Source organism: Dreissena polymorpha, chromosome 1 (genome assembly GCF_020536995.1).
Source record: "Dreissena polymorpha isolate Duluth1 chromosome 1, UMN_Dpol_1.0, whole genome shotgun sequence".
Lineage (NCBI taxonomy): Eukaryota > Metazoa > Mollusca > Bivalvia > Myida > Dreissenidae > Dreissena > Dreissena polymorpha.
In genome coordinates, this window is record NC_068355.1 from 154,159,924 (window position 1) to 154,187,758 (window position 27,835).

A 27,835-nucleotide genomic window follows, 5' to 3' on the forward strand; every position below is an offset into this window, starting at 1 on the left:
TCGTATCGGAGATAAAGCTGTGAAAAATAACATCATACAAAAACAACAAAGGGCTTCTTAAAAAAGTGTATGGTTATGGTTCTTGTGCATGGCTTTTTTCATCAATATCTGTAATCTCTGTGATACAGCCCTGAAAAGTTTGTCACAGGTGGACTGACTGATAGGCTGACATTGCCAAAACTATATCCCTTCACTGTTGGCGGGTCAAATCAAACAAGAGCACTATTACCTAATTATAGAAATCGCTATTCATTGAATAATCCAAAATAAAATGACGTCAATATCATAATGGGCCTAGCAAAACATGAAGAACATTTCCAAATCTCAGTGGCTAAGAGCAACAACATATTTTAAAACCTAACTCAAAAATATATGGGCCTTCAGACACTACCTGTTTAGAGATTTCATACAAGACAGCCTGTTCAGCTTAGTGAAGATTATAAATAGGGAGATGTACTTATCGAGGCGTGATCCTAATTTTACTGATCAATATGTGAGCAAAGTACAAATAAACTGTTAAATGTTTTAGTTCTATTTTTTGATGGAATAGGCAACTAGGCTGTAGTTTTCTTGTAGATTTTTTTAATACGTGCATTAATTTAATAATTAATATATCAAAGCATGCCATATAATAATGTGTTTGGAAATAAAACGCACTTGATGTATTACTATGCGAGTCTGTTGTTGTGTTCTTTTTACAACAGTACAGCACAATTTATGCAAATTATCTAAAATAGCAACAACTCTATATAGAGTGTTAATACATTGAAATAACATTAATCATTGTATTCTTTTCATTGAGATCTTTAAAATGGTGTAAGACAATTGTATATTTGCTCAAAAAATAATACGATATGTATGCGCCATAATCTGGCAGACAAAATCAATTTACACAAATTTTCAAAGGACCATAACTCTCTTTATGTTTGGTCGAATTTAAAACTAATGGTACCATTGTGTTTGTCTCAGTGAGATCTTTCCAATGATGTATAACACTTGTATATTAAGTACAAATTAAAAAATTACATTCTGATGCTACTATTATAAACTTAGGGATAACATTATTATTTTCAGACATGTGAGAAGAAAATATTTTAAATTGTTTGGACTTGATAACCATTGAAATTTACAGGCATTCATTCTGACCACTAAAATTTTCCTGTTACAAACTCATGTGAACCTTGCTTACAATTTCTGTATTGATGAAAATAAGAATGAATGCTGCTTTGAATGGCACATTTATTTCGACAATTATACATATTTAAAGGGCTTTTACCAATCCAATAAATAGGAAACACACTCCACATAAAACATGTTACTTCCATCTTATAACAGTTCTGATGACTATTAGCATTATCATTCACAAAGCTGTCATTTCTAAAAAAAACTGTTTTAATATACTCGTGTCAATTCTTTACAAAATGAAAAGAAACAAACTGTATAAATATAATTTTAAGTAACACTTTGATTAAAAACAACTAGCTTTGTAACATAAACTATCTAGGTGAAGCAAAGAAAAAATTGAACAATACTTAAGGACATAATCAAAACACTATTACATACTTCAGAAAAGAACACAAATTAACTAAGAAGTCTCAGTTCAATGCTTTGCAGCCTGGGGAACAGCCAGATTGTCCAGCTCACGTTTATGTCCTGATTCAGACAACCACAGGTGAAACTGGCTCTCCACCAATGCCTGGAACTGCTTCCGCTGTTCCCGTGACAACCCTGCCTCTTTAACAGTCTTCTGCCAGGAGTCAATCTGCCGACTACGATGAGCAATGGCACGGTGGTACTTGCTTGGAAGACCCCCTGGAATCTCCTTGGTGGCGCCCTCCATTTCAAACGGAATGTTGAACGTAAAGAAGTCACTTGGCGGAAGAAGCTCCCAGACTGGTGCATCCTCTTTGTGGTCCGGACCGATACACAATGGATGGTCCCACATGTTCATGGCAGCTCCTAGATTATTATTGATAGTCAGAGGTCAGCCAATTCATGTTTCCATGTACATTTTACAGTCTATACTTACTGAACTTAGTTTCAAATTAAGAAACCCATTCCCATTGGTTGAAAAAAATACTGTTCAATGTAATATTGGTAAAATGACTTTACAAAATTACTCAAAAACATATCACAAAAAAAAAAATTATGTATAAATCTGTAATTTGTAAAGTGTGTGTCAATCCCATTATTGCGTTTTGTATGACATCTAAAAAAATTAAGTCTAAAACACATTATGTACATATACTTACAATGACCAACATAAAACACACATATTTTATATAAACCAACAATTTATATAAATTTCTGCAATGAAAAAAAATCAAACAACTTCACCTGACCCATTGCAATAGTTCAATATAGTTACCAATTCCCACTTCTGCCATGTGTTCCTCCAATTTCGGATAGTAGGTGTGGTAGGGTGCCAGGCGTATGGAGTCATTTCCACTGAGTACAACAGGCGGGTTTGGGGTAAGCAGGTATAGATTGCACAGCGTACAGGAACTGAAATGAACACCATGATACCAACACAGTTAGTAGGAGGATTGTTGCCCAGTTTAAGGACAGTGAAATAAATGTAGTCTTAATCAATTTTTGGCGTAGAGCAACATCATTGTAATATTACTGTAGTTACAGTTTTTACATACTTAAAATATACAAAAAGTTGAGTCTTATGATAAACATACCCAAAAATATTCCCTACTTTCAGTGTCCAAAAATTTAGATACAACCCAAAAAAAAAGTTTTTAATATATTTTCAAATTCCTGAGTATTACGTCTTTTGTCAAATGGTATCAATGAATTATAGCGTGTCCTTGTGTGTACATCGTACAGTTTCTGATATGTTATGATATGCTTTCAATGAATTTAAAATCATTTCATATGTCTAAACAAGAGATGTGTTTGTCAGAAACACAATGTCCCCTACTGCGCCGTTTTGAATTAAAAAATTTGACCTTTGACCTTGAAGGATGACCTTGACCTTACCCTTTTACCACTCAAAATGTGCAGCTCCGTTAGATACACATGCTTGCCAAATATCAAGTTGCTATCTTCAATATTGAAAACGTTATTGCAACACTTTAACCAAGGTTAAAGTTTTCCACAGAATGACAGACAGACAGACAGGCCAAAAACAATAGACCCCCGATCATTCAATCCGGGGCCATAAAAATATACCTCAAGGCTGTTTTTGGACCACCACTAACCAAGATAAGCCTTTGATTTGATACACTTTTGCATGATGCTTTTATTATTGAGCTAAAATTAACTGTGCAAATTATTTTATTGTATTCTTTATGCTTAAATTTTTGTTTGTAATACTTTAAATAGGTCGCAAAATAATTTAACACAATGAACCTTTTATTGTGAGGGATACTAGAAGTAGGAAACTAAAATTTTTAAAGGCATTAAATTAACAAATCTTAAAGCATGAGCAAAATAATTAGAAAGAAATTACCTCCACTGAGTATCAACAACTTGAGCTTATATATCTTTCACCATGCAATTTTAATATTCACCATCATCAACTTAAGGAGGTTTATTAGTACTTAAAATTCTGATAAAATAAAATTGTCAAAAATTAAGAGTCATTTATATTGTTTAAAAAACAGGATGTCTGAAAATTAAGTCACGAAAAAATTATTTTGGCTAAAATACAGAATGTCCAAAAACTTAGTATCCCAGAAAATTGTAGTTGCAGATAACATTGTTGTCCTCTAAATTTAACATAGAGTATCCCACCAAAATTTACCATTCAGTTTCTGTATTGGAATTTAACATAGGAGTGGTGACACTGCAAAAAGACAGCATTTATATCATTATTTATATCATTTTTACATATTAAAATGGAACATACATAAACAATGTAGCTATCTCAATAAATGCAACCCTATTTAAAATCTGAGAAACCAGTATTTATTTCACTAGTACAATTAACAAAGGAAAAGCACATGATAAGTGTTTTTCCCAGGAGGGCACAGGGGCATGGCGCATTACTTTCACAAAGGGCATATTAACGCGCATTTTTGGGCAAAAAAGTTCTGTGAATACGTGGTTTTGGGAGAAACATGTAATCACAACAGAGGAAGTTGTGGGAAAAAAATAATCAAGCACATTTAATAGTGATTAATGCATTTAACTTCCTTTAATTAATATTAATATATTTACCTTGCAATGTCCATTAAAGTTCCATGCTGTTTCAGTAAACTGTACAGCACGACAAACATAATAAAGCAATATATGCATTTGAATCCGATTATACACAGATCCACTAACTTATAAATGAAACCATGTTTGTCTTGTCCCATTTTATAAAGATAATCTTATTCAGATGTTTTAACTTTGCGAGTAAACTGAACGCTAACAATTTGCAAACACTCGTTTCCGTGACATAGATCTACCGAGCAGATTACTAATAAATATGTTTTTGGTATCTTAAACATTTATGCATCGTTGATTACCACAGGCATTTCATCAAATCCTTTCTTAATGTATGATCTCCATCGTTTACTTGTTGTTGCTGTTTTTTCATTTAATTACGCATAGAAATTAATGTTTTGAGATGATTGAATTTTGCATGAAATGCACTATTTCCACGAGGATAACATCAAGAATTTCACCAAGTCTCCGAAGTAACTGTCCACAATTTTATCGTGGAGAAGTACACATTTCGGACTAATTAGAGTGCTTGGCATAACAAAGCCTCTGAAATTATCGATTGATATTGACACAGGGTTATTCACGCATGACTAATTCACAACCGCCATTCTTGGCCTTGGGGCCATTCTCTGATACTTGTCGGCTTAGAAGTTTGGTCAAGGGGCAATTAAGATGTTATCAATAAGGGCATGTGGCGGCTTTTGCCTTTCAAAAGGGCAGAGTGGCACTTAAGAAAGGCGGCGTGGCGCAGCGCCCTGCTAAAAGGGTCTGGGAAAAACACTTCATGATCAAACCTACCTTACTGTCACCATTCTTGTGCAAGCAATTAGCGTGACAGATTCACAGTGGCTGAGGTATACATGGGTTTCCACAGGACCCAATATCACTGTGGTATTGTGACACTTCTCTATGGTAACAGATCTGCAAGGTCAAAACATCAATCTTAATGAAACATGAGGGTTAATTGGACATGTTCGCAGATTGAAACTATGACATTTTTCAATTCCTAATAATTTAAAAATAAAAACAAGAGGGCCTGAAAGACCCAAAGTCGCTCACCTGAGATTAAAAGAAATGACCTGTTCTTTGCAGCCCAAGATATCAATGGAACAAATGTTCTTTTTAACAGACATGAACCATTTTTTAACTCTTCCAAGATATGTCCAAATTACATAAAGATTGGGAAATAAAATGTGTCTTTTAGACTGTTCACATGTTGTCACAATATACATATAAAGAAAACTGCTCCACTCCTTGGCGGCCATGTTTTTTCACTGATCACGACCATTTTCAAACTCGTCCGAGACATCCACATAACTTATGTTTTGACAAAATTTCATGATGATTAGGCAAAACATGTGACTTCTAGAGTGTTCACAAGCTTTTTTACTATATAAATATAAGGAAAAAGACCACCACCCCCTGGCGGCCATGTTTTTTTACCGATCCAAACCATTATCAAACTCAACTGTCCTTACGCAAATGAACCGGTCACAGGACGGTTACAAGTTATGTAACTTTGTAAGCACTTATGTAATGCGGAAATATTTATTTGACAAACTCTTATTTCAGGTCAGGATGAATATATTGACTGGTTGTAATTCAATTAACTAAAGGCGTTCAGTCAGGGACGCCTAAATACACGCAAAGAATTTATTTATAAGTGAAAACCAAGGCAGCTTTAACAAAAATAACAAATTTTTATTCCAAGTACTCGGAAAATGAAGAACAATGACAGAAAATTAAGAACAGGTACAAGCCAAGTCTAAAGAATCTAAGTATCATTACAAAAATGAACAACATACAGCAAATTACTTAATGCATGTAAAAAGAAGTTCAAATCTGTAAAAAAAAAAAACTGATATAAGTTACTGTTAGTCTAGAAAGTGCTTCAAAACTCTAGTTTATAAAATAGGTCTAATTTAATCTAAAGAACAATATTAATGGAGATTAGCAAACTTCAGTGAATCAAATGTAAAAATAAGAAAAATTTACTACAGTTATTGAAATAGAATAGTCTTTCTAATTTACAAAATGCCAAATTAAAATAATCTAAATAATAAGAATAATTTAGAAAATAATGCCAAAATGTTTTGATGCTGGTGTTAAAAATAATTTAGAGTTTAATTGTTTCAAAATTCCAACCTTTTTCAAGAGCTGTTTACTTTTCAAGAAAGCATCAAGAGGTGTTTAAATCAGCCAATACAGCTTATTTTATACAATTCAGAAGAGATCAATGGCAGAGTAGTCAATTTACCCTCAGAACAGTGCATTTATCATTCTAACACGGCACGTGACTTGTTGTCTATAGACAAAGAAGGAAATCAAGCGTGGGTTATTCTGCAATAACTTATGGGCGGAGCTTATACACTGAAAGCACGCGCTGTAGCTAAACAAAACATGCCGATACATTTTCCACCAGCGTAATAATCCGGTATTTTATGAATGAAAGTCACGTGACAAAATACTACGCTATGAACAGAAATGCGTAAACTTGACCCAATTTCCCACGGTGTTCGTCTGCTGCTTCGATACTGAAATGGCTGAAGTTTGAATCGGAGTTGTTGTCTTGTAGATTCAACACTCTTGCGTTAATTTAAAGAGTACAATGAAAACATGTTAGTTTACGCAAGTTGTTGTTCTTAGTTAACCAAACGTGAGAAATGAAATGGGTTTTTTCCATCCAGTTTGGCTGTTATTGAGGGCGGAGATCTGATCGACAGAACAGCCGAAAGCTATTTTTATGGGCGGAGCTTCACATAAAATAGTATGCAAGAAAAATAAGATACATTCTATAAATCTTTAGTAAAAATCGTGTTAGAATCGAAATAATTCGTGTACGTTATAGTTTGTGGTCGAATAACCCACGGCCGGAAGTTTAGATGCGTGGTTTCAAATCACTCGTGCTTCGCACTCGTGATTTAATCCCTACGCATCTAAACTTCCGGCCGTGGGTTATTCGACAACAAACTATATCGTACACGAATTATTTCTTAAATGATCAATATCTTCCCAAATTCCAGAGCAGAACTAAAAATAGATTACTGAACCAGGTTAAACAAGGGAGATAAATACTGCATAACTACTGCAAAATCATGTACATGTTGTCTTTCTTTCAGTTATCTCTTAGTTGAAAGGCTTATCATAAGTGTTAATGACTAAAACAGTTATGTTAACTATGAAAATTTTGTGTTAAGAAAAATTACATAACACAGTTAATGTCACATAATATTGACATAATAAAACCAAACTTTACTACACAGGAAACCAATGTTCTGACCAAATTTCATGAAGATTGAGCAAACTAGAAAGTTAACAAGATTTTACTATAGCCATATATAGCCATATAAGGAAAAATGCCCCGCCCCTTGGCAGCTATGTTTTTCAAGCCAAGGTTACCATTTTTGAACTCATCCAAGATATCATTAGGATAAATGATCTGAGCAAGTTTGATGATGATCGGAAAATAAATGTGGCCTCTAGAATGTTAACAAGGTTTTAATATAGCCATATAAGGAAAAATGCCCTGCCCCCTGGCGGCCATGTTTTTCAACCAACCCACATCATTTTCAAACTCGTCCAAGCTATCATTGGGATGAATCTTCTGACCAAGTTTTATGAGGATCAGACTATAAATGTGGCCTCTAGATTTTGCTATAGCCATAAATAGCCACATAAGGAAAAATGCCCCGCCCCTTGGCAGCCATGTTTTTCAAGCAAACATAACCATTTTCCAACTCATCCAAGATATCATTGAAACCAATCTTCTGACCAAATTTCATGAAGATTGGAAATAAATGTGGCCTCTAGAGAGTGAACAAGGAAAATGTTGACGTCGCACAACGCACGACGGACGACGGACAACGGAAAAAGGCGATCACAAAAGCTCACCATGAGCACATTGTGCTCAGGTGAGCTAGATATCAAGACAGTTTAGGTGATAAAAAGCATTCCATGACATTATTGAAAAATAAAATCTGTTAATCCCTTTACGTATTTACAACAGATATTTCTATTGCCCAAGCAAATTAATAAATCATGAAGAATAATTGTTAATTAAGACCTTGTATAAAGCTAAATAGTATAGAAAGCCAGTTATTGATTGTGAGACATTCAAATTTGCTTCTAAAACAAATTTATTCATTAAAGTTCAGATAAAGAACGTTATAATATGGAAAAGAAAAAGGGTCAAATGTAAATTAATCACTTCGATCAATTGACAAATCAATATGATAAACAAAAAACGACTATTGTCAAGCAATATGGTCTCCTACGGTGAAACTCCACCATTTTCAGAAATATTTCTAGTGTATTTGTTGCCATAGCAAAAGAATTCTTGACGTAGGAACAAAATGCAATGACATGCATAATCTCCATATTGCAATCTATCCATGTTTCAACTTTCATGAAAGAATGTCAAGAACTTTTTAAGTTATCGCAGGATCCACCATTTTCAGCAATATTTCCAGGCTATTTGTTGTCATAGCAACCTGAATTCTTGACGTAGGAACAAAATAAAATGACGTGCATAATCTCCATATTGCTATCTGTCCATGGTTCGAGTTTCATGAAAAAATATTAAGAACTTTTTAAGTTATCACAGGATTCAGAAAAGTGTGCAAGACTCACGGACTCACAGACACAAGGAGTGCAAACCATAAGTCCACTCCTTTTTAACCCGTAGGAGACAATAATGATCTATGAATCTTACCTTAGTTGAGCAAGTAAGTAAAGGAAGACTAGGTGACATCTATGGATCCTTTCTTAGTGGAGCAAGCAAGTAGAGGAAGGAAGAGTGCCATCTATGGATCTTACCTTAGTTTAGCAATAAATAAGAGGACGGCAAAGTGACATCTATGGATCCTAACTTAGTGGAGCAAGCAAGTACAGGTAGGTGGAGCAACATCTTTATATCCTATCTTTGCGGAGCAAACAAGTACAGGAAGGCGGAGTGACATCTATAAATCCTACCATAGAGGAGCAAGCAAGTACAGGAAGGCAGAGTGACATCTATGGATCTTACCTTAGTGGAGCTAGCAAGTACAGGAAGGCAGAGTGACATCTATTGATCTTACCTTAGTGGAGCAAGCGAGTACAGGAAGGCAGAGTGACCTCTTTGGATCCTACCTTAGTGGAGCAAGCAAGTAAAGGAAGGCAGAGTGACATCTATGGATCATACCTTAGTGGAGCAAGCAAGTAGAGGACAGCAGAGTGACATCTATGGATCTTACCTTAGTGGAGCAAGCAAGTACAGGAAGGCAGAGGGACATCTATGGATCTTACCTTAGCAGAGAAAGCAAGTAGACACAGGCAAAGTGACATCTATGGATATTACCTTAGTGGAGCAAGCAAGTAAAGGAAAGCAGAGTTACATCTATGGATCTTACCTTAGTGGAGCAAGCAAGTAGAGGAAGTAAGAGTGACATCTATGGATCTTACCTTAGTGGAGTAAGCAAGTACAGGAAGGCAGAATGACATCTATGGATCTGTCCTTAGCGGAGCAAGCGAGTACAGGAAGGCAGAGTGACATCTATGGATCCTACCTTAGTTGAGCAAGCTAGTACAGGAAGGCAGAGTGACATCTATGGATCTTATCTAAGTGAAGTTAGTAAGTACAGGAAGTCAGGGTGACATCTATGGATCTTACTTAAGTGGAGCAAGCAGGTAGAGGAAGGCAGAGTGCCATCTATGGATCTTACCTTAATGGAGCAAGCAAGTAGAGGAAGGCAGAGTGATATCTATGGATCTTACCTTAGTGGAGCAAGCAAGTAGAGGAAGGCAGAGTGACATCTATGGATCTTACCTTAGTGAAGTTAGCAAGTACAGGAAGTCAGGGTGACATCTATGGATCTTACTTAAGTGGAGCAAGCAGGTAGAAGAAGGCAGAGTGCCATCTATGGATCTTACCTTAATGGAGCAAGCAAGTACAGGAAGGCAGAGTGACATCTATGGATCTTACCTTAGTGGAGCAAGCAAGTAGAAGAAGGCAGAGTGACATCTATGGATCTTACCTTAGTGGAGCAAGCAAGAACAGGAAGGCAGAGTGACATCTATGGATCTTACCTTAGCGGAGCAAGCAAGTAGAGGAAGGCAGAGTGACATCTATGGATCCTACCTTAGTGGAGCAAGCAAGAAGAGGAAGGCAGAGTGACATCTATGGATCTTACCTTAGTGGAGCAAGCAAGTAGAGGAAGACAGAGTGACATCTATGGATCCTACCTTAGTGGAGCAAGCAAGAAGAGGAAGGCATGGTGACATCTATGGATCTTACCTTAGTGGAGCAAGCAAGTAGAGGAAGGCAGAGTGACATCTATGGATCTTGACACTGCTGTTTTCTAGAGTGCTTGAGCTCTACATAAGAAGACAGTGTAAACTTTAAAAATATTTGTAAACTTTCTGTCAAATATGTTTAATCAATAATCTTTACTTTCCCAAACGACTTACTTAATAAACAAGAGGGCCTGAAAGGCCCAAAGTTGCTCACCTGAGATAACAAGATATTATTGGGACAAATCTTCTGACCAAGTTTCACGAAGATCGGAAAATAGATGTGGCCTCTAGAGTGTTAACAAGGTTTTACTATAGCCATATAAGGAAAAATGCCCCGCTCCCTGGTAGCCATGTTTTTCTACCAACCGGCATCATTTTTGAACTCTTCCAAGATATTACAGGATGAATCTGCTGACCAAGTTTCATGAAGATCGGACAGTAAATGTGGCCTCTAGAGTGTTAACAAGATTTTACTATAGCCATATAAGGAAAAATGCCCCGGCCCTTGGAAGCCATTTTTTTCAAGCAAACATAATTATTTTCGAACTCTTCCAAGATATCATTGAGACCAATCTTCTGACCAAATGTCATGATGATTGGACAATAAATGTGGCCTCTAGAGTGTTAACAAGGTTTTACTATAGCCATATAAGGAAAATAGCCCCGCCCCGTGGTGGCCATGTTTTTCAACCAACCGGCATCATTTTTGAACTCATCCAAGATATTACTAAGATGAATCTTCTGATCGAGTTTCATGAAGATCGGACTATAAATGTGGCCTCTAGAGTGTTAACAAGATTTTACTATAGCCTTATATAGCCATATAAGGAAAAATGCCCTGCCCCTTGGTGGCCATGTTTTTCAAGCAAAGGTTACCATTTTTTAACTCATTCAAGATAGTAGTGGGACAAATCTTCTGACCAAGTTTCATGAAGATCGGAAAATAAATCTGGCCTCTAGAGTGTTAACAAGGTTTTACTATAGCCATATAAGGAAAATGCCCTGTCCCCCTGGCGGCCATGTTTTTCAACCAACCAGCATCATTTTCGAACTTGTCCAAGATATTATTGGGATGAATCTTCTGACCAAGTTTTATGAACATCAGACAATAACTGTGGCCTCTAGAGTGTTAACAAGATTTTACTATAGCCATATATAGCCATATAAGGAAAAAGGCCCAGCCCCTTGGCAGCCATGTTTTTCAAGCAAACGTAACCATTTTCGAACTCATCTAAGATATCATTGAAACCAATTTTCTGACCAAATTTCATGAAGATTAGACAATAAATGTTGACTCTAGAGAGTTAACAAGGCAAATGTTGACGCCGCACAACGGAAAACGGACAAAAAGCGATCACAAAAGCTCACCATAAGCACGTTGTGCTCAGGTGAGCTAAAAAAATCAAACTTATTTCATAAAGTAAGTTCACATTAAAAAATAGATCAGCACATTTCATAACTTCAGTTGGATGCATTTTGAGTTGTTTAATTTACTGTTAAAAGTATAATGTGGTATGTTCCACATTTATGGTTCTCATTCAAATTTAATAACAGGAAATTTAATAATAATGTTATTATATAATACATACATTTAAATTAACATAATAGTGATATGATAATTAAACCAAACATACCCTTGATATTGTCTGCTTGCCAACTTGACTCATGATGATTATTTTGTTCCTACAAACAAATTTAGCCTTGAAAATAAAATTGATTTTAAAATCATAAAAAAATACTACCTGTCAGACTTACACAGTAAACTCCTTTAAAAATTCACAATAAGCAGAATGGATATTATTTCAAACAGACTTAAACAGCAAATAAATAATTAATTTAAACTAAAGTTTACCCTTTCATGTGTTCTTTTGGTACAACATGGGCATTTGTTGCAATACGACCTCGTTTGTTTGAGCTTTCTTTTACTTCCTTAGAGTCATCACCTGCTAATTAAACAAAACTAGGCATGGAAACACATCAAAAAATGTGCCATGCTCTGTGAAAAAGGGGTTTAATGCATGTGCATACAGCATCAGCCCATATTAGCCTCTGCAGTCTACATAGGCTAATCAGGGAGGACACTTTCCACTTTTATGATATTTTTTATTTTTAGAAAGTCTTTTCTCAGCAAAAAACCAGTTTAGGCAAAGTGTGCCGTCCCTGATTAGCCTGTGAACACAGTTGATAATACTCTAGTATACAGAATTACTTATTAAAAACTACATAAAAAGATTGCATAATTTCCAAACAAACCTGTCTTATCACACACTGTGCAACACATCTAAGTTAACCCTTTACAAATTAGATACGTATTTTGATGCATTTGTAGTCCCTTAGAAAGTTGCCTTTAAGTAAAGATCTTTCTTAATGGATTCAAGTTTGACAGGCTTTATTTCCAACCAATGGTGCTTGATTTTTTGAGCACCAAAAATCATAAAACCTGAAAAGACTGCGAGTTGCAGGCTGTTCTGGTTTTATGCTGTTGCACATAGCCTTTTTCACTTTGCTTTTAAGTGGGAAAGGGTTAAGATGCAAATTTAAAACAAGTATAAATGCTAAGCACCAACAACACTGGTAAGTTATTTCAATAACTGTATCCATTTCCTTCCAATCCCTCACATGTCAAATATCTAAGGAACATATTGATAATGAATGTTTCTTTGCCGTGAGCTAAAAATTCAGTTGTTACTTAAATTTGTTGTCAGACCTTTGATAAGGGCCCACAGTATCTGGAATTAAGATTTATTACAGATACATGTTGCAAAGAAAATTTTCCAGTGAGAACATGAACATCACATTAGGGCATTTGTGTAGTCTAGACTTAAACATTTAACCCCATACAAATAATACATGAACCGTGCTCTGTGAAAAGGGGGTTAACGCATGTGCATAAAAGGTCCTCCCAGATTAGCCCATGCACAGGCTAATCAGGGATGATACTTTCCACCTAAACTGGATTTTTGCTAAGAAGAGACTATCTTTAAAGGAAAATACAATAAAGCAGAAATTAGAATAAATACAATAAAAGCGGAAAGTGTCATCCCTGATAAGCCTGTGCAAACTGCACAGGCTAATCTGGGACAACACTTTACGTACATGCATTAAACCCCCTTTTTACAGATTTATAATGATAAATGTTTAAGTAAATCAGTAATATCCTCTCACCTCCCATTGGCCAAGACAGCCTCCGCCCACTGGCAATGCATGCTGAGATGCCAAATGGATTTTGAACCAGGGAATCTTTTATCCAATTTTGTAACAACCTTAGGGAGAAGCTCTTCATTAACTGAAACCAAAAATAAATATACCTCATTTTAATCAAATAATCACTTACTTCACATTAATCTTTAAGAGAAATAAAATTTGCACTATAATTTTGAAACAAGCAAATTCATTGAATTGATATCCCCCACCAATATACTTCTGGACACAAACGTTTTCTGGACGGATGGATAACGCCAACGTGCATCATCCTCTTATCCATTTATATACTCATACCAGGTTTGAATTAAATCCATCAAAGCACTTCCAAGATATGGCTCCGGACACACAAAAAAAGCATTTTTTCAAGATACAAAGGGCCATAACTCCTTTATTATCCAATGTTGTACAATGCCATTTGACGTGCATCATCTTCTTATCTATATATATACTCATACCAAGTTTCAATGAAATCCGCCAAAGCACTTCCAAGATATGGCTCCGGAAACAAAAAATGATTTTTTCAAGATACAAAGGGCCATAACTCTGTTATTAACATATGGTGTACAATGCCATTTGGCATGCATCATCCTCTTATCCATATATATACTCATACCAAGTTTCAATGAAATCTGTCAAAGCACTTCCAAGATATGGCTCCGGACACAAAAGAGCCGGATGGACGGACGGAAAACGCCAAAACAATATCCCTCCGCCTATGGCAGGGGATAATAACAACTACCAAATCAATAAAAGAAAATATTTAATATCACAAGAAGATGCTGCCAAACAGAATATATTTTAAATGGTAGTTATTTAATATCTCAAGAACATAATGCCACACATGCTATATGTTGTATAAGCTATATGCTCCATGATCTCTACCTTAGAGTAGCCACTCCTGTGTTGCAAGGTCTGCAGCATGGCAATGTCCTGAATAGGCAGCATGGTCTTGCAGCGGTCCACTGAGCCCGCCAGTATGAACCCCAGCGCCTCCACCGCCTCCAGGGTGAGGCTGAGGTCTCCCTGGGAGGAGCCATACGTATCTACAAGGACATATAAAGGGAATTAGGTAATATATACATAGTGCAGAATCAGTGTACATCAACTAGCAGGTTCAGCATACAGTTACTCAATCTACTTTGCTTTGCTTTAACGAACCAGGCACTAAGAAGTAAAGAGGAAATATTCATGAAACAACTGTTTCTATTTACTCGCTGTGGTTGTATTAACCAGCTACTAGTATTCTTAAATTAAAAATTTAAATATGAACTTTCTCCAGAACGGTTTATTTATTCTACAAATTAACAAACTTTATATTAATTTTGGGTGTGTATTTTTGTAATTAACAATAATGAATGCATAAAAATACCCCTATGTCTCGCTAGAAAGATCTAAATGTATTTGTGTCAATGTTTTTTACATTCATATTGCACCAAAATAGTGCAATTTGAAATAAAAAATTGCTTGAATACAATTATTCCAATCAATAATCTAACACAAACTTTTTATACACATTACACTCCACTTCGCCAGACAACTTTCAATGTAGAGTTTAACCTGAGCCAAAACAGAAAATAATACAGAAATGATCAGTTCCTTTAGAACAGTACCGTATTTTGATTGTTGGTCTTGAAACTAGACTGGTGACTTACAAAGGCCTTCTGAAATAAGAACTGTATGTTACATGTATACAGAGAGATCATACCATGTTCTAGTAAAAGCTCCAAGATCTCATGTATGTTGTTCTGTATAAACACCATATGACTGTGATCATCTAACACCTGAAATATCATACAAATCGTGTAAACTTAAGTCAACAATATAACCCACAATAAGACATTCAGTGCTTTTTAATTACTTAAATACCTTGCCTGCATTCAAATATGCATAAAAGAAACTGGAGAGACTATGAAATCAACTATTCTGTTTCAAACTACTCTTTTATCCTTCCTTCGTTAGGGTTTGTTCTAGATGACAAAATCATTACAAAGTAAACACAAGAGCACCGCATAACAAGTGCCATGCTCGGCTACGGGTGCAGTTTTGAATAAATGAAAGCTTGTCAGAATTATTTTTTTAAGGTCACAGTGACCTTGACCTTTGACCTCGTGACCCAAAAATGGATGTGGCGTGTAGCACTCATCAAGGTGCATCCACATATGAAGTTTAAAAGTTGTAGGTGGAAGCAATTTTATTTTAGAGCCAATGTTCAAAACCTTAACAAAATGTTAAAGTTTTAGCACGACGCGGACGTCGGACAGCGGACGACACGACGAGCTGGCTATGACACTACCTTGGGTTTTCTCCAAAAACGCCAAGCTAAAAATCATGATAATGTAAATTCATGGTAATAGGAATTCATATATTCTGGCATGTTGCCAACATATGTTTAGGATTAAGTTCTCAAGAAGATATTTCACCAGGGAATATATGTTTTGTTAGATAACATGGACACAAATCAAAACAAGTGACAATACCTCACCTCTTGGTTGCATTCTACAGTTGTTCTGTCCCTTACCTTGTTACTATTCCTGGGGGTATTCCTACCACTGGTATCCAGGTCAGGGGAAGAAGACCTTGTAGGCCATCTGAACAGAGCTGTTAAGGCTTTAAAGTAATACATAAGTGGGGGAGTTTTTCTTTTTTTTTGACAGCTTATTTTAGTAACATATTAGCAGTCAATAGACCTTATAACTGATTTTCATCACAAGCTCAGCAAATCTGAATGTCAAACCACTACTGAGTGCACAGCCCAAACAACAACAAAAATGTATGACAACAATCTTCAAACTATAATCTCTACTAAAAACGAAAAACAAGAAACATTTCATCTCCAATATAGTTGCAATACATACATAACACAGGTACTCATATAAAATTTCCTCTGCAACTGAGCAGGCATGGGCAAAGGATACTCATCTCCAGCTACAAGTGAAGCCTTCAGAGACACCTTATTGAGCTGTTGTATATACAGGAAGAGGACAAACTTCAGGGTCCCCACTCGCACCTTGTTCTTCATGCCATCTGGTGGGAATGATGTCAGTATGTGATTAACCCTTTCAGTGCGGGAACCGAATTTTAAAGGCCTTTGCAAACAGTTTGGATCCAGATGAGACGCCACAGAACGTGGCGTCTCATCTGGATCCAAACTGTTTGCTATTCTGATAGTATTCTTTGAAAAAAAATGAAGAAAATGCTTATTTTACAAATTCAGCAGACGACATTTTAGCAGACGCCAAATTTCCCAGCATGCAAAGGGTTAACAATTGTGGGTGAGCCATTAGGAAATGGTAACTCATATGGAGAATATTAACCCTTTTTCCACTTAGTATTTTTACGCTTTTGTAGTCCTTTAGAATGTTAAATTTCATTACAGACCTTTCTTTCTACATTCAAGTTTGAAAGGCAAGATTTCCAACCCTTGAATATTGATGAACGGCAAACAGCATAATACCTGAGCAGACTGTGAGTTCTGGTTTTATGTTGTTTGCACATAGCTATTTTCATTTTGCTTCTGTGGGAAAGGGTTAAAGAAGTGAGTTCACGAATTACAAACTGTCCATTATCATTTAAAAAGGTGTATTATTCATTCATTAATAAAGGACAAAAACCAAATGTATGACATGGACCCTGTTCTTAGTATTTATATCCCACTTTCTAATTCTTAAAAGCAAAATAAATTTAGGATAATACACCAAGATAATTAAGAATTCTCTGTATTGCTTGCATTTATAGAGGGCCTTAAAATGCATTTAATAACTCAAACTTAATTCTATATCAGGCTTTTATTTATTTAATCAAGTTCTTTTTACCACTTTTTTGTGTAATGTCTACGGCAGAAAATGTATTAATTCAATTTAATTGTTATTATGTTACTATGTAGAATACATATTTTACATTGACCCCATTCAAACTGTGATCATCATATTTTAATATTAAAACTAGAAATGGCGCGGCAGATGCCGACGCGTATCCCCACGCCGAATGTTTGACCTAGGTGTGCCCCAGGGTTGGTAATGGGGCCATGCATAGCTGAGATTGACCGTATTGTCATAAGAGAAGTTCATCATCAATTAGAAGTGAATTGGTGTAGAAATGAAGAAGTTATAGTAAAAGGCAATTTTGGGTGGGTGTGACATATGTGGGCAGGGCGCCCCAGGGTTGGTAATGGGGCCATGCATAGTTGAGATTGACCGTATTGTCATAAGAGAGGTTCAGTATCAATTTGAAGTGAATCGGTGTAGAAATGAAGAAATTATAGTAAAAGGCAATTTTGGGTGGGTGTGGTCTATGTGGGCGGGGCGCCCCAGGGTTGGTAATGGGGCCATGCATAGTTGAGATTGACTGTATTGTCATAAGAGAAGTTCAATATCAATTTGAAGTGAATCGGTGTAGAAATGAAGAAATTATAGTAAAGGCAATTTTGGGTGGGTGTGGTCTATGTGGGCGGGGCCCCAGGGTTGGTTATGGGGCCATGCATAGTTGAGATTGACCCTAATGTCATAAGAGAAGTTCAGTATCAATTTGAAGTGAATCCGTGTAGAAATGAAAAAATTATAGTAAATGGAATTTTTTGGTGGGTGTGGCCTATGTGGGCGGGCGCCCCAGGGTTGGGATTGGGGCCATGCATAGTTGAGATTGACCCTAATGTCATAACAAAAGTTCAGTATCAATTTGAAGTGAATCCGTGTAGAAATGAAAAAATTATAGTAAATGGAAATTTTTGGTGGGTGTGGCCTATGTGGGCGGGGCGCCCCAGGGTTGGGAATGGGGCCATGCATGGTTGAGATTGACCGTATTGTCATAGGTGAGGTCCAGTATCAATTTGAAGTGAATCGGTGTAGAAATAAAGAAGTAAATGTAAAATAACCTAAAAAAATGAGTGATAATTTCTGACGCGGCCCCACCCCAACCCCTATAACTTTTGACCCAGGGGTCAGATCAAAATTCCAAATAGTGCAGGGTCGCACATATGCTCATAGCTACCATGTGTGTAAATTTCAAGGTTCTAGTGCTTTTAGTGTAGGAGGAGATAGTGGCCAGGACGGACGGACAGACGGACGGACGGACGGACGGACGGACGGCGGAGATCACCACAATATCCCCACCTTTTTTTCAAAAAGCGTGGGGATAATTAATAAATTTAGGTAACACTGAAGAGTTCACCAAGCCTCTGCTGGATTCATTCATGCATTAAACAAATGTTAAATGAAACATAACATTCACAGAACAAAACATGAATGTGTTTCTTGGACATATTAACATGCATGCACAACAAGATGTGGGTGCAACCTGTGTATAAAAACAGACAGAATAACTACCGTAATTAATATAAGTTTTCTGTTTAAGCCAAAATAATTATTTTTCGTGACTCTTGATTTTTGAATATGCATGTTTTCGTCTATCATTAATAACTCTATATCTTCAGACAGTATATTTTACATCAGTATTTTACCAGATTTCGGCACTGTATTCGTTTATCTTGTGACACTTTGATCATGGGGTTTTACAAACGGATTAAGATCATAAAACCTGGGAGATGCATGTCTGAGGTCAATGGACCATAACATTTGCGTAATGGGTAAATAACCATACATGTATATACCGGTAGATAACAACCGCTTCACCCAACAACATTTTAAATGATATCTTCCTATTAATGAAACGTTATTTTTAATATTTTTACTTTTTGTTCTGTTCCATTTCAGGCAAGATTAAGCAAAGCTGTGAAGTTGTTTTTATTTTAAAGTAGAAACACTATTGTGCATTAATTAATTGCTTTCATTTCAATATAATTATAATTTTCCGTAATTTTTTTTTAATTTTGTGTCTCTAAATTTTCGGACGCCTGCAATTTTTTAATATTTTCCGTAAATTTTCGGACACGAAAAAAAAAAAATTTAAGTGTCCAAAAACTTAAGAGTAATTACAGAAAGTCATAATGATGATGGTTTCAATCAGTTAAAAAATAAATTAATTCTTGGAAAAACTCTTCTGTGCACATTGCATATTTATAATCTTAGCACTTTAAACTTGATTCTCAAAACCTTGAGCAGTACTTCCCCACCTTTGATGAGGTCAGTGGCCTCAGAGATGCGGTGGTCCCATTCCAACCTCTCAACGGCCGATGTGTTCTCCGACAGCAGATGGCATGTGGAGAAGTAGCTAAAAACGAGACATAGTGACAGAGACTTAATGTATATATTAACTAGTCATGCAACTGTAATGACAACCACACTCTAAATTGTAGAACCTGTCAGATATTTTGTGATAAAAGACAGTTTTATTTGGTTTTATTTGGTTTGTTGACCAATTATGTCTTCCCACTTTCTTTACTATCAGGCCATTATCTGATAGCACAATTTCAGCCCCGTGCATACTTGAGGTGAAAATGCTAATCTGAAAGGTTTATTATCTTAAATTTTTAAGAATGTTGTAAAATGTTGCAAGGTTTTCATATGAGCTACCTTTATGAGAAAAATCCATCAAAACAATTCCATCCAGACAATAAAGTTGCTGTTTTGTAATTTTGAGAAACAGTTACTTTGACCCAACTGACCCTTAATGCAACCTCAACCTGTGTCTGCATGCAAGCTTCATATAATCAAAATTACAGGGAAACTCTTCCATCCAGACAAAAGTTATTGAGTGGAAACTGTTTTTCTAATTTTTGTAAATGAGACCTTGACTGGCCCCAAATTCCATCCCAATACAGGGGTTTTTCAGCACTGTTTGCGCCTCCGGACAACGGAGGCACTCCCAAAGCAAACGGACCCGATCCCAAACCGAAATTATAAAAAAAATCCCAACTTCCCAAAAAAAAAAAAAAAAAAAAATTTTTTTTTTTTTTTTTTTTTTTTTTAAGAATGAAATGTCTTATAACTTGTGTGACTAACCAGTGTTTGTTTTGATCAAAAATATTTGCTATAAGGTTTTGACTGTTCAGTTCTTATCACAGAGTGTAACTGTAACTGAAAAACAAAACTGCAGTACTTGAATTAACATTGAACATGCCCAATATTGCATCTGTTTACATAAAGAAGACAAAATAACCAAATAAAAACAAATTTATTTGTTAAACCACTGAATTATTTAAGCATGATTAATTCACAATTTTTTCCCAAATGAGCCGTTTCATCGAAGCAAAAATTCCCAAAATGACCAATTTTGTCGATAAAAAATTCCCATTTTGGTCAGACTCCTTTTCCCAAAATAGGCAGAAAAACCCCTGCAATATAGGTCTGCATGTAAGCTACCTATAAACAAATAACAGAAAAATACATACAGCCAAACATAAGTTATTAAGTGAAAACTTTTGTATCTATTTTTGATAACAATAACCTTCAGACCAATGACCCAAAATTGAATCCCTCTCTAAATAAGCATTAAACCTACATAAACACAAAAGTGCAGCACACTATCTCCATCCTCACTGACCTAATGGAAGGCTCACCTTTAATAAATTTTATAGCAACAGTGAAGTTTAACTCTTACAGTGCTGGAACCGAATTTTGAAGGCCATTGCAAACAGTTTGGATCCAGATGAGACGCCACAGAACGTGGCGTCTCATCAGGATCCAAACTGTTTGCTATTCTGATAGTATACTTTGAAAAAAAAATAAGAAAATGCTAATTTTAGAAATTCAGCAGACCACATTTTAGCAGACAACAAATTTCCCAGCATGCAAAGGGTTAAGATGAGTATTTGTCACACAGATACATTCTTGTGCAACATTTTTGTTGCATTCAAACAGTAACCTACATTTCTTATTGCTTGGTAAGGTTAGCAATTGTTTATAAAGACACTTAACACACATTTTCTGTTATTTCCATGAATGCAGTTGATATAGATTAAGTTATGAGGAGATATTCATGTTCACCTCAACCAATTTTCAAAGTACAAAAAGGGGCATAGTTTTGCTTAATTGCCGGTCAGATTAGGAAACCTGGTCAGTTACCTCACACAATGACCCCAAAAACATGTGTGTGAAGTTTCTATTGATTTCCTGAATACCTGTGGTAGAAAGAGTGATATGGGAATGTATGTTTACTTAAATCAGAGCATTGCACGGCCACCAATGTACAGTCACAACATTTGGGCAGAAGTATAGCTAGGACTAACAAATACATTTTGTTATATGTGAATGTTGAATACTGTATGTATAGGTAGCAGACAAAGGATAAGTATGAAATAAACACTGTATCACCTATTTTATTTATTACTTATTTCAAATTTTAGTTGACTTGATTGAGAAAAAATAGGATGGAGCTGCCTTTCTTTTTCTCTAAATTTGTTTTTTCAAGGATTTGAACTAAATAAATTGGATTATGAAACCAGAAGCTTTTACTGAGTATTTTCTGCAATGTAAAAAAGGCCGTAAAACGGACCCGACCCAATCGCAAAAGGACACGTTCCCAAACCGAAATTGTAAAAAAATCCCAATAACCTAATTTCCACACAAACACAAAATATTTCTTTTTGAATTATTATTATATCACAATTTTATTTCATAAACATTTAACAAAGTATATAATTACAAGTTATGCTTTTCCCCAAAATGGCCTGAAAAAGGCCTGATGTGTCTTTATTTGTTGATAAACAAAATCCCAATTTGATAAATTGTGTCAATAACAAGAGCTGTGCTTGACAGTATAACGTACCGGTAAGCCATCATGGGAAAATTGTTCATATTTAATAATTTATTAGACGATCTTTCAAAAATAAAAAAAGGAAAAAAAAATTGGTTTAGGGGGGGGGTGAGAGGGGGGTATAATGTGGGGTGAGGTAATTTATTAGATGATGTTTAAAAAAAATTGGATGGGGTGGGGGTGGGGGGTGAGAGGGGGGTATAATGTGGGGTGGGGTAATTTATTAGATGATGTTTAAAAAAAATGGGGGTGGGGGGTAGGGGGGGTGGGGTGAGAGGGGGGTATAATGTGGTGTGTGGTAATGTATTAGATGATGTTAAAACAAAATTGGGGGTTGGGGGGTGGGGGGGTAGGGGGGGTGGGGTTAGAGGGGGGTATAATGTGGGGTGTGGTAATTTATTAGATGATGTTAAAAAAAAAATTGGGGGGGGGGGTTGGGGGGGGATTCTGGGTAGGGGCGTGGGGTATTGTTTGGGTGGAATCCATTGTGGTATTCAGGTAAGTGTTGTTTTGTCAAAGTAATAATAAAATGTGATCATAAATAAAGAAGTTATGGCAATTTAAGCAAAATGTTCAATTATCTAAGTGTAAAAGGGGCCATAATTATGTCAAAATGCTTGATACAGTGGTCTGCTCCTGTTTATAGGTTGGGGTGATGTTGGTAAACAAGTATGCAAAATATAAAAGCAATATGTCAAGGGACATTGAAAATAGTTGGGGTAGTACGAAAACTTTAACATTTGCTGCATATTCTAAGTGGAAAAGGGGCCATAATTATGACAAAATGCTTGATAGAGTTGTCTGCTGTTGTTTATATGTTGGGGTCATGTTGGTAAACAAGTATGCAAAATATGAAAGCAATATGTCAAGTGACAAAGAAAATATTTGGGGTAGTACGAAAACTTTAACATTTGCACGCTAACGCAGACGCCAACGCCGGGGTGAGTAGGATAGCTCCACTATATATATATTTCATATATAATAGTCGAGCTAAAAATTCTAAAATTTGCCATTTTATCAATTTAAAATTTGAAATATTAATCCCTAGTTGGCCAAACTCAAACCTTGACTTACAAGCAGGCTGGTCATATATGTAATTAGCCTGTATCTAGAAACCAACTGACAGACAGAACTGTAGTGTAATGATGTAACATCAGCAATTAAACCTTAAGACAGGCATGAAACAAACAAAAGCCTCTTACAGCCAGGCCAGTTCCTCAGACAGATGAAGTTTGTTGCAAGCAATATGTCTCCATACTGAGTAGCTGAAACACATAAAACATTTACAATTAGAATAAGCCTCAGATTTCATAAAAGAACAATGATTTAAGGCAAACAATGGTATTCATTATATATAAACAGATCTACTATTTATAAGGGCAACAAAAACATCATGATCATGTATCTATCTACATTTCATTCAACATCATATTATGTGTAAGCAAGCTCCTTGTTGATTGGTCAGCTACCATGTGCACTTCAATAACATTAAGGTCTAGCGATGTCTCATATATTGGTGAAGAATGGTTTTCGTTTACTGTTCACATTGCAAACAATTTCATAGAAACAATGAGAAAAATAAATAAAAACCAGTCAGGAATAAAATGGTGGAAGTTTTCAACAAAATCTTACGAAATTTTAGCATTTATGCAATTCAACGTCATCTATTGTGTTAGCAACTCCATGTTCTTTGGTCAGCTACCAAGTGCACTTCAATAACCTTAAGGTCAAGCGATGTCTTATATATTGGTGCAGACCGGTTTTTGTTTACAGTTTCATTGCAAACAATTTCATAGAAACAATGAGAAAAATAAATAAAACCAGTCTGGAATAAAATGGTGGAAGTTTTCAACAAAATCTTACAAGATTTTAGCATTTTCGCAATTCAGATTTTTCTAGAGCCAAATCCTCAATTTTTGCTCAAATGGCAAAGGACATCGTGAGCACAGCTATGTATTTATTTTGCCTCTAAAAATGTTTTTGCAACAATACACACCTGAGCCTTGGAAACCCTGTTTCTGCTTTAGTCTTTGCATATATTACTATCTTCTTTATGTTCTGAAAGAAAACCGTGCTTTTTCAAGGCATTCAGATTTCTATACTATAAAGTAACTGGAAAATGTATGTAACTAAATATATGCCCTTTTATAAATAATAATATTAATAATATTATTGATATATGTTCTATATCTGGACTCAACTCACTATAACGTTTCTAATCGGGATCACAAGAACAGCTCTGCTGAGAAAATTTGTAGCGAGTTAAGTCGAGATATAAAGCAAATATTAATTCAAAATAAACTTTAAACACTTTCTTACTGATATGGCTAGACAGTTTACAGCATTTAAAAATTCAACAAAAGTAATTAAGGGTAAAAACAGGAATATCAGTAGATTCTGAAAACCAGGAGTCAAAACGACCCAAGGTCTCAAAATTATTAGTGGTCAAAATAAAAATGATTATGGTAAAAGTACTTAAGTAACTTGAAATGTTCATAAATGCATGTTTAAGGTTTTGCTTATTTATTATAATAATGAATAAAAAAAATCTGGTCCTTTTTTCAAGTTGCATTGTGAAAAACAAATGTGTCAAAATGATGATGCTAATTGTTTGCAGGAGTCAAAAATGAGAAAATTGCAACTTGCTGCATCAAAATGCAGGATTCTGCTTCAATTGAGATCACTGTATAAAACTGCGAAAAATATCTGTTTCTGCATGGACATCACTATCTTGACTATCACATGATTATCCCCTCTGATACTGTCTATATTTTTTTTATTATGTTTTTGCTTGACTTTAATTCTACTAAAATAATAAATGTTGAACATTTGTCAAGGTAATCACATGTAAATATCATTAGCATTGAAGACTTTTAACACTCTGCTAATGAATAAAAAACAAGGGACAAAATTGTCACAAAACCAGGTTTTCATTGTGAAAAAAATTCTGATAAAGGGAGACAACTCAAACTGAACTTTTGAAATGAACAAACAAAATTAACCACCCTTGTAAGTTTGTTTTAAAATAAATCTATTTTTAGTCGTGGCGACCTTGACATTGGAGATATTGACGTGATTCTTTCGTGGGACACACCGTCCCATGATGGTGAACAAATGTGCCAAATGATTTTAAAATCTCATAATGAATGACATAGTTATAGCCCAGACAAGCTCATTTATGGCTATTTTTTACCTTTGAACTAAAAAAGTGACCTTGACCTTGGAGATATTGACGTAATTTTTTCGCGCGACACACCGTCTAATGATGGTAAACAAATGTGCCAAATGATTTTAAAATCTCACAATGAACGACAAAGTTATGGCCCGGACAAGCTTGTTCCGCCCGCCCGCCAGCCAGCCCGCCCGCATTCGCCAATCTAATAACCAGTTTTTTCCTTCGAAAAACCTGGTTAAAAATCATGACCAGAACATGTTTACACTTACTGTAAAGTTGAGTCTGGGATGTGGTGCGATATGCAAAGCTCCATAGCTGAATGGTTCAGCCTTCACCCAGAGGCTTACATTTGGGTCACTTGCCATTCTGATTTATGCTGAATAATTATCAATCTGCAAAAAATGCAAGGTAATTATCTATTAATGGGTAGGCAGATTTATAAATATGCTTTAAATTATTAAAGCCATCAATAGCTTGAAGAAGACTTAAAAGATATATGCTATATGCTTGATGAGTTGTGGATAATTTTTATAAACTTATTACATTAAAAATATTTTATAAATATATGACTATGAATCATTAAAAACATAATTATTAAACTTTGGTGTTTATATGTGTTGCTTTTTTTACAAATATTTATCGTCTGTAATAATAATAAATAATTGATTGTCTTGTTAGCAGGTTTTTTATCTAATTTGGGGAAAAGGGCCTGGCCTTTTCTTAGGGGAAACAAATTGCTCGAAATGCCGGACTTTGGGGAAAAATAATGAAAGTCTTAAATGATCAATTTAACATATTTTACTGTTTTAAAAACAAATTCAAGGCAACAGATAATTTAATTATTCAATATTTTTCTTTTTTCTACACTGGATCAGGTTAACATATATAATTAAAGGTTTAAAAAAAAAACAAGAGATGTGTTTGTCATAAACACAATGCCCCCTACTGCACCACGTTGAAGCCATTTTTAAATATATAGCTCTATTACATCTTTGATGTTGAGGGATGACCTTGACCTTTCATCACTCAAAATATGCAGTTATAACCAAGCTTAAAGTTTTGTTCAATCCGGGGAATAAAAAAAATCTGTAAGAGGGGAAAAATACATCTTGGGGAAACGGCCGATATTCAGCGGGTCTCATTAAGGAAAAAGCAAGGGACAATATTGTCACAAAACCATTCATTCTTAAGAACCCTAGCCCCGGGATGCTATTACAATCCATTTCTGATTTCTAATCAGCACAAAATCATTATTTTTAATTCTTAATTAAGATACCGCGTTTTTCTTGATATTGCTTCACTTGATTTAAAAATCCAAAAATATGACAAACATGCCATACTGAGTATATGGATATTTTGAGCGTATTTGGGTAAATCGTGCTGCCGATTATTACGAATGATGTTGTGAACGAACGTTTTGTTGAGAAAAAATTCTTGCAGGCCTATTTATGTTACAAAAAATAATGGAAAACTATATTAATATTACTGTTCATTTGAAAATTAATAATTAATCTGTTTGATTCTTCGAACGAACAGGGTTTTTTCATAAAAGAATTATTTCTTGGCGGTGAATGTGTTTAATCAGGTCGTGTCTATATTGGATCCTAAATAAATTGCTACAATGGATACCAAATCTATATATTTGCAGCATCGTTTACGACAATGTTTTTTTGTTTAATAAATTATTTGAAAAGAAAATCGCTGTTGATAAAGACCAAATTTAGATTAAAGGGTGTCAAAGTATCAATAAAACTGTTGATATGCACAATGCATACATGCCATACGTCCCGGATTGTCCGGGACAGTCCCGGAAATGAAGAACTTGTCCCGCTGTCCCGGAAATCTGTCAAATGTCCCGGAATTTACACAATCCATATATACATGTACCTTATCTTAGGCTTAACTGCACCTCGAATCTGTGTATATCTGCAGCGTCTCCATGACAATGCCTACCCGAATAGGCAGACTACGCTACGTGTCAAAATCGATCAATTAACAGGGGTCCTGTTATCAAATCGATTGTCTCACGTTCGCGGTCAAACCGAAAAGGCGGCATTGTTTAATGTGATTGTTAATTTACTTTAATCTACTATGTCATTATTTCCCACTGCGTTAGGGCAAAGGATAGTTGTTCACACATCTGAAGTCCAACATCGCTGAGTGAAAAAATTAAAAGCAGTTTATGTTCGCACGTTTAACCGACAAAGAAGTTGAGTAAAAAAGTAAGCATATAAAATGTTATTGTGATTGGTTGTATGTATTGTGAATTGATTTGAGTTGACGATCTAACGGTACTGTATTGTTGTATTTTTTATTATATAAATTTTATAAATGAATAAAGGCGTATCAACAACTACGCGTTACACACCGGTCTTA

General features: G+C 35.4%; 1 protein-coding gene across 2 annotated transcripts; it reads right to left on the reverse strand.

Moving 5' to 3' along the window:
* Positions 1-1,225: 1,225 nt before the first annotated feature.
* LOC127856654 (TBCC domain-containing protein 1-like) lies at positions 1,226-27,046 on the reverse strand. 2 transcript variants are annotated; one of them, XM_052392963.1, is made up of 16 exons: positions 26,946-27,046; positions 25,729-25,851; positions 24,281-24,342; positions 23,487-23,549; positions 19,703-19,800; positions 16,551-16,659; positions 16,154-16,223; positions 15,341-15,416; positions 14,518-14,678; positions 13,597-13,717; positions 12,284-12,374; positions 12,066-12,114; positions 10,433-10,512; positions 4,960-5,082; positions 2,369-2,505; positions 1,226-1,959 (listed from the first exon to the last, which is right to left on the reverse strand). In XM_052392963.1, the coding sequence occupies exons 2-16, from the start codon at positions 25,822-25,824 to the stop codon at positions 1,601-1,603; spliced, it is 1,695 nt and encodes a 564-aa protein (XP_052248923.1). In that variant the 5' UTR covers positions 25,825-25,851; positions 26,946-27,046; the 3' UTR covers positions 1,226-1,600. The 2 variants fall into 2 exon arrangements, with proteins under 2 accessions (XP_052248923.1, XP_052248922.1); XM_052392962.1 differs by having other exon boundaries at positions 12,284-12,377.
* Between the last annotated feature and the right edge of the window lie 789 nt (positions 27,047-27,835).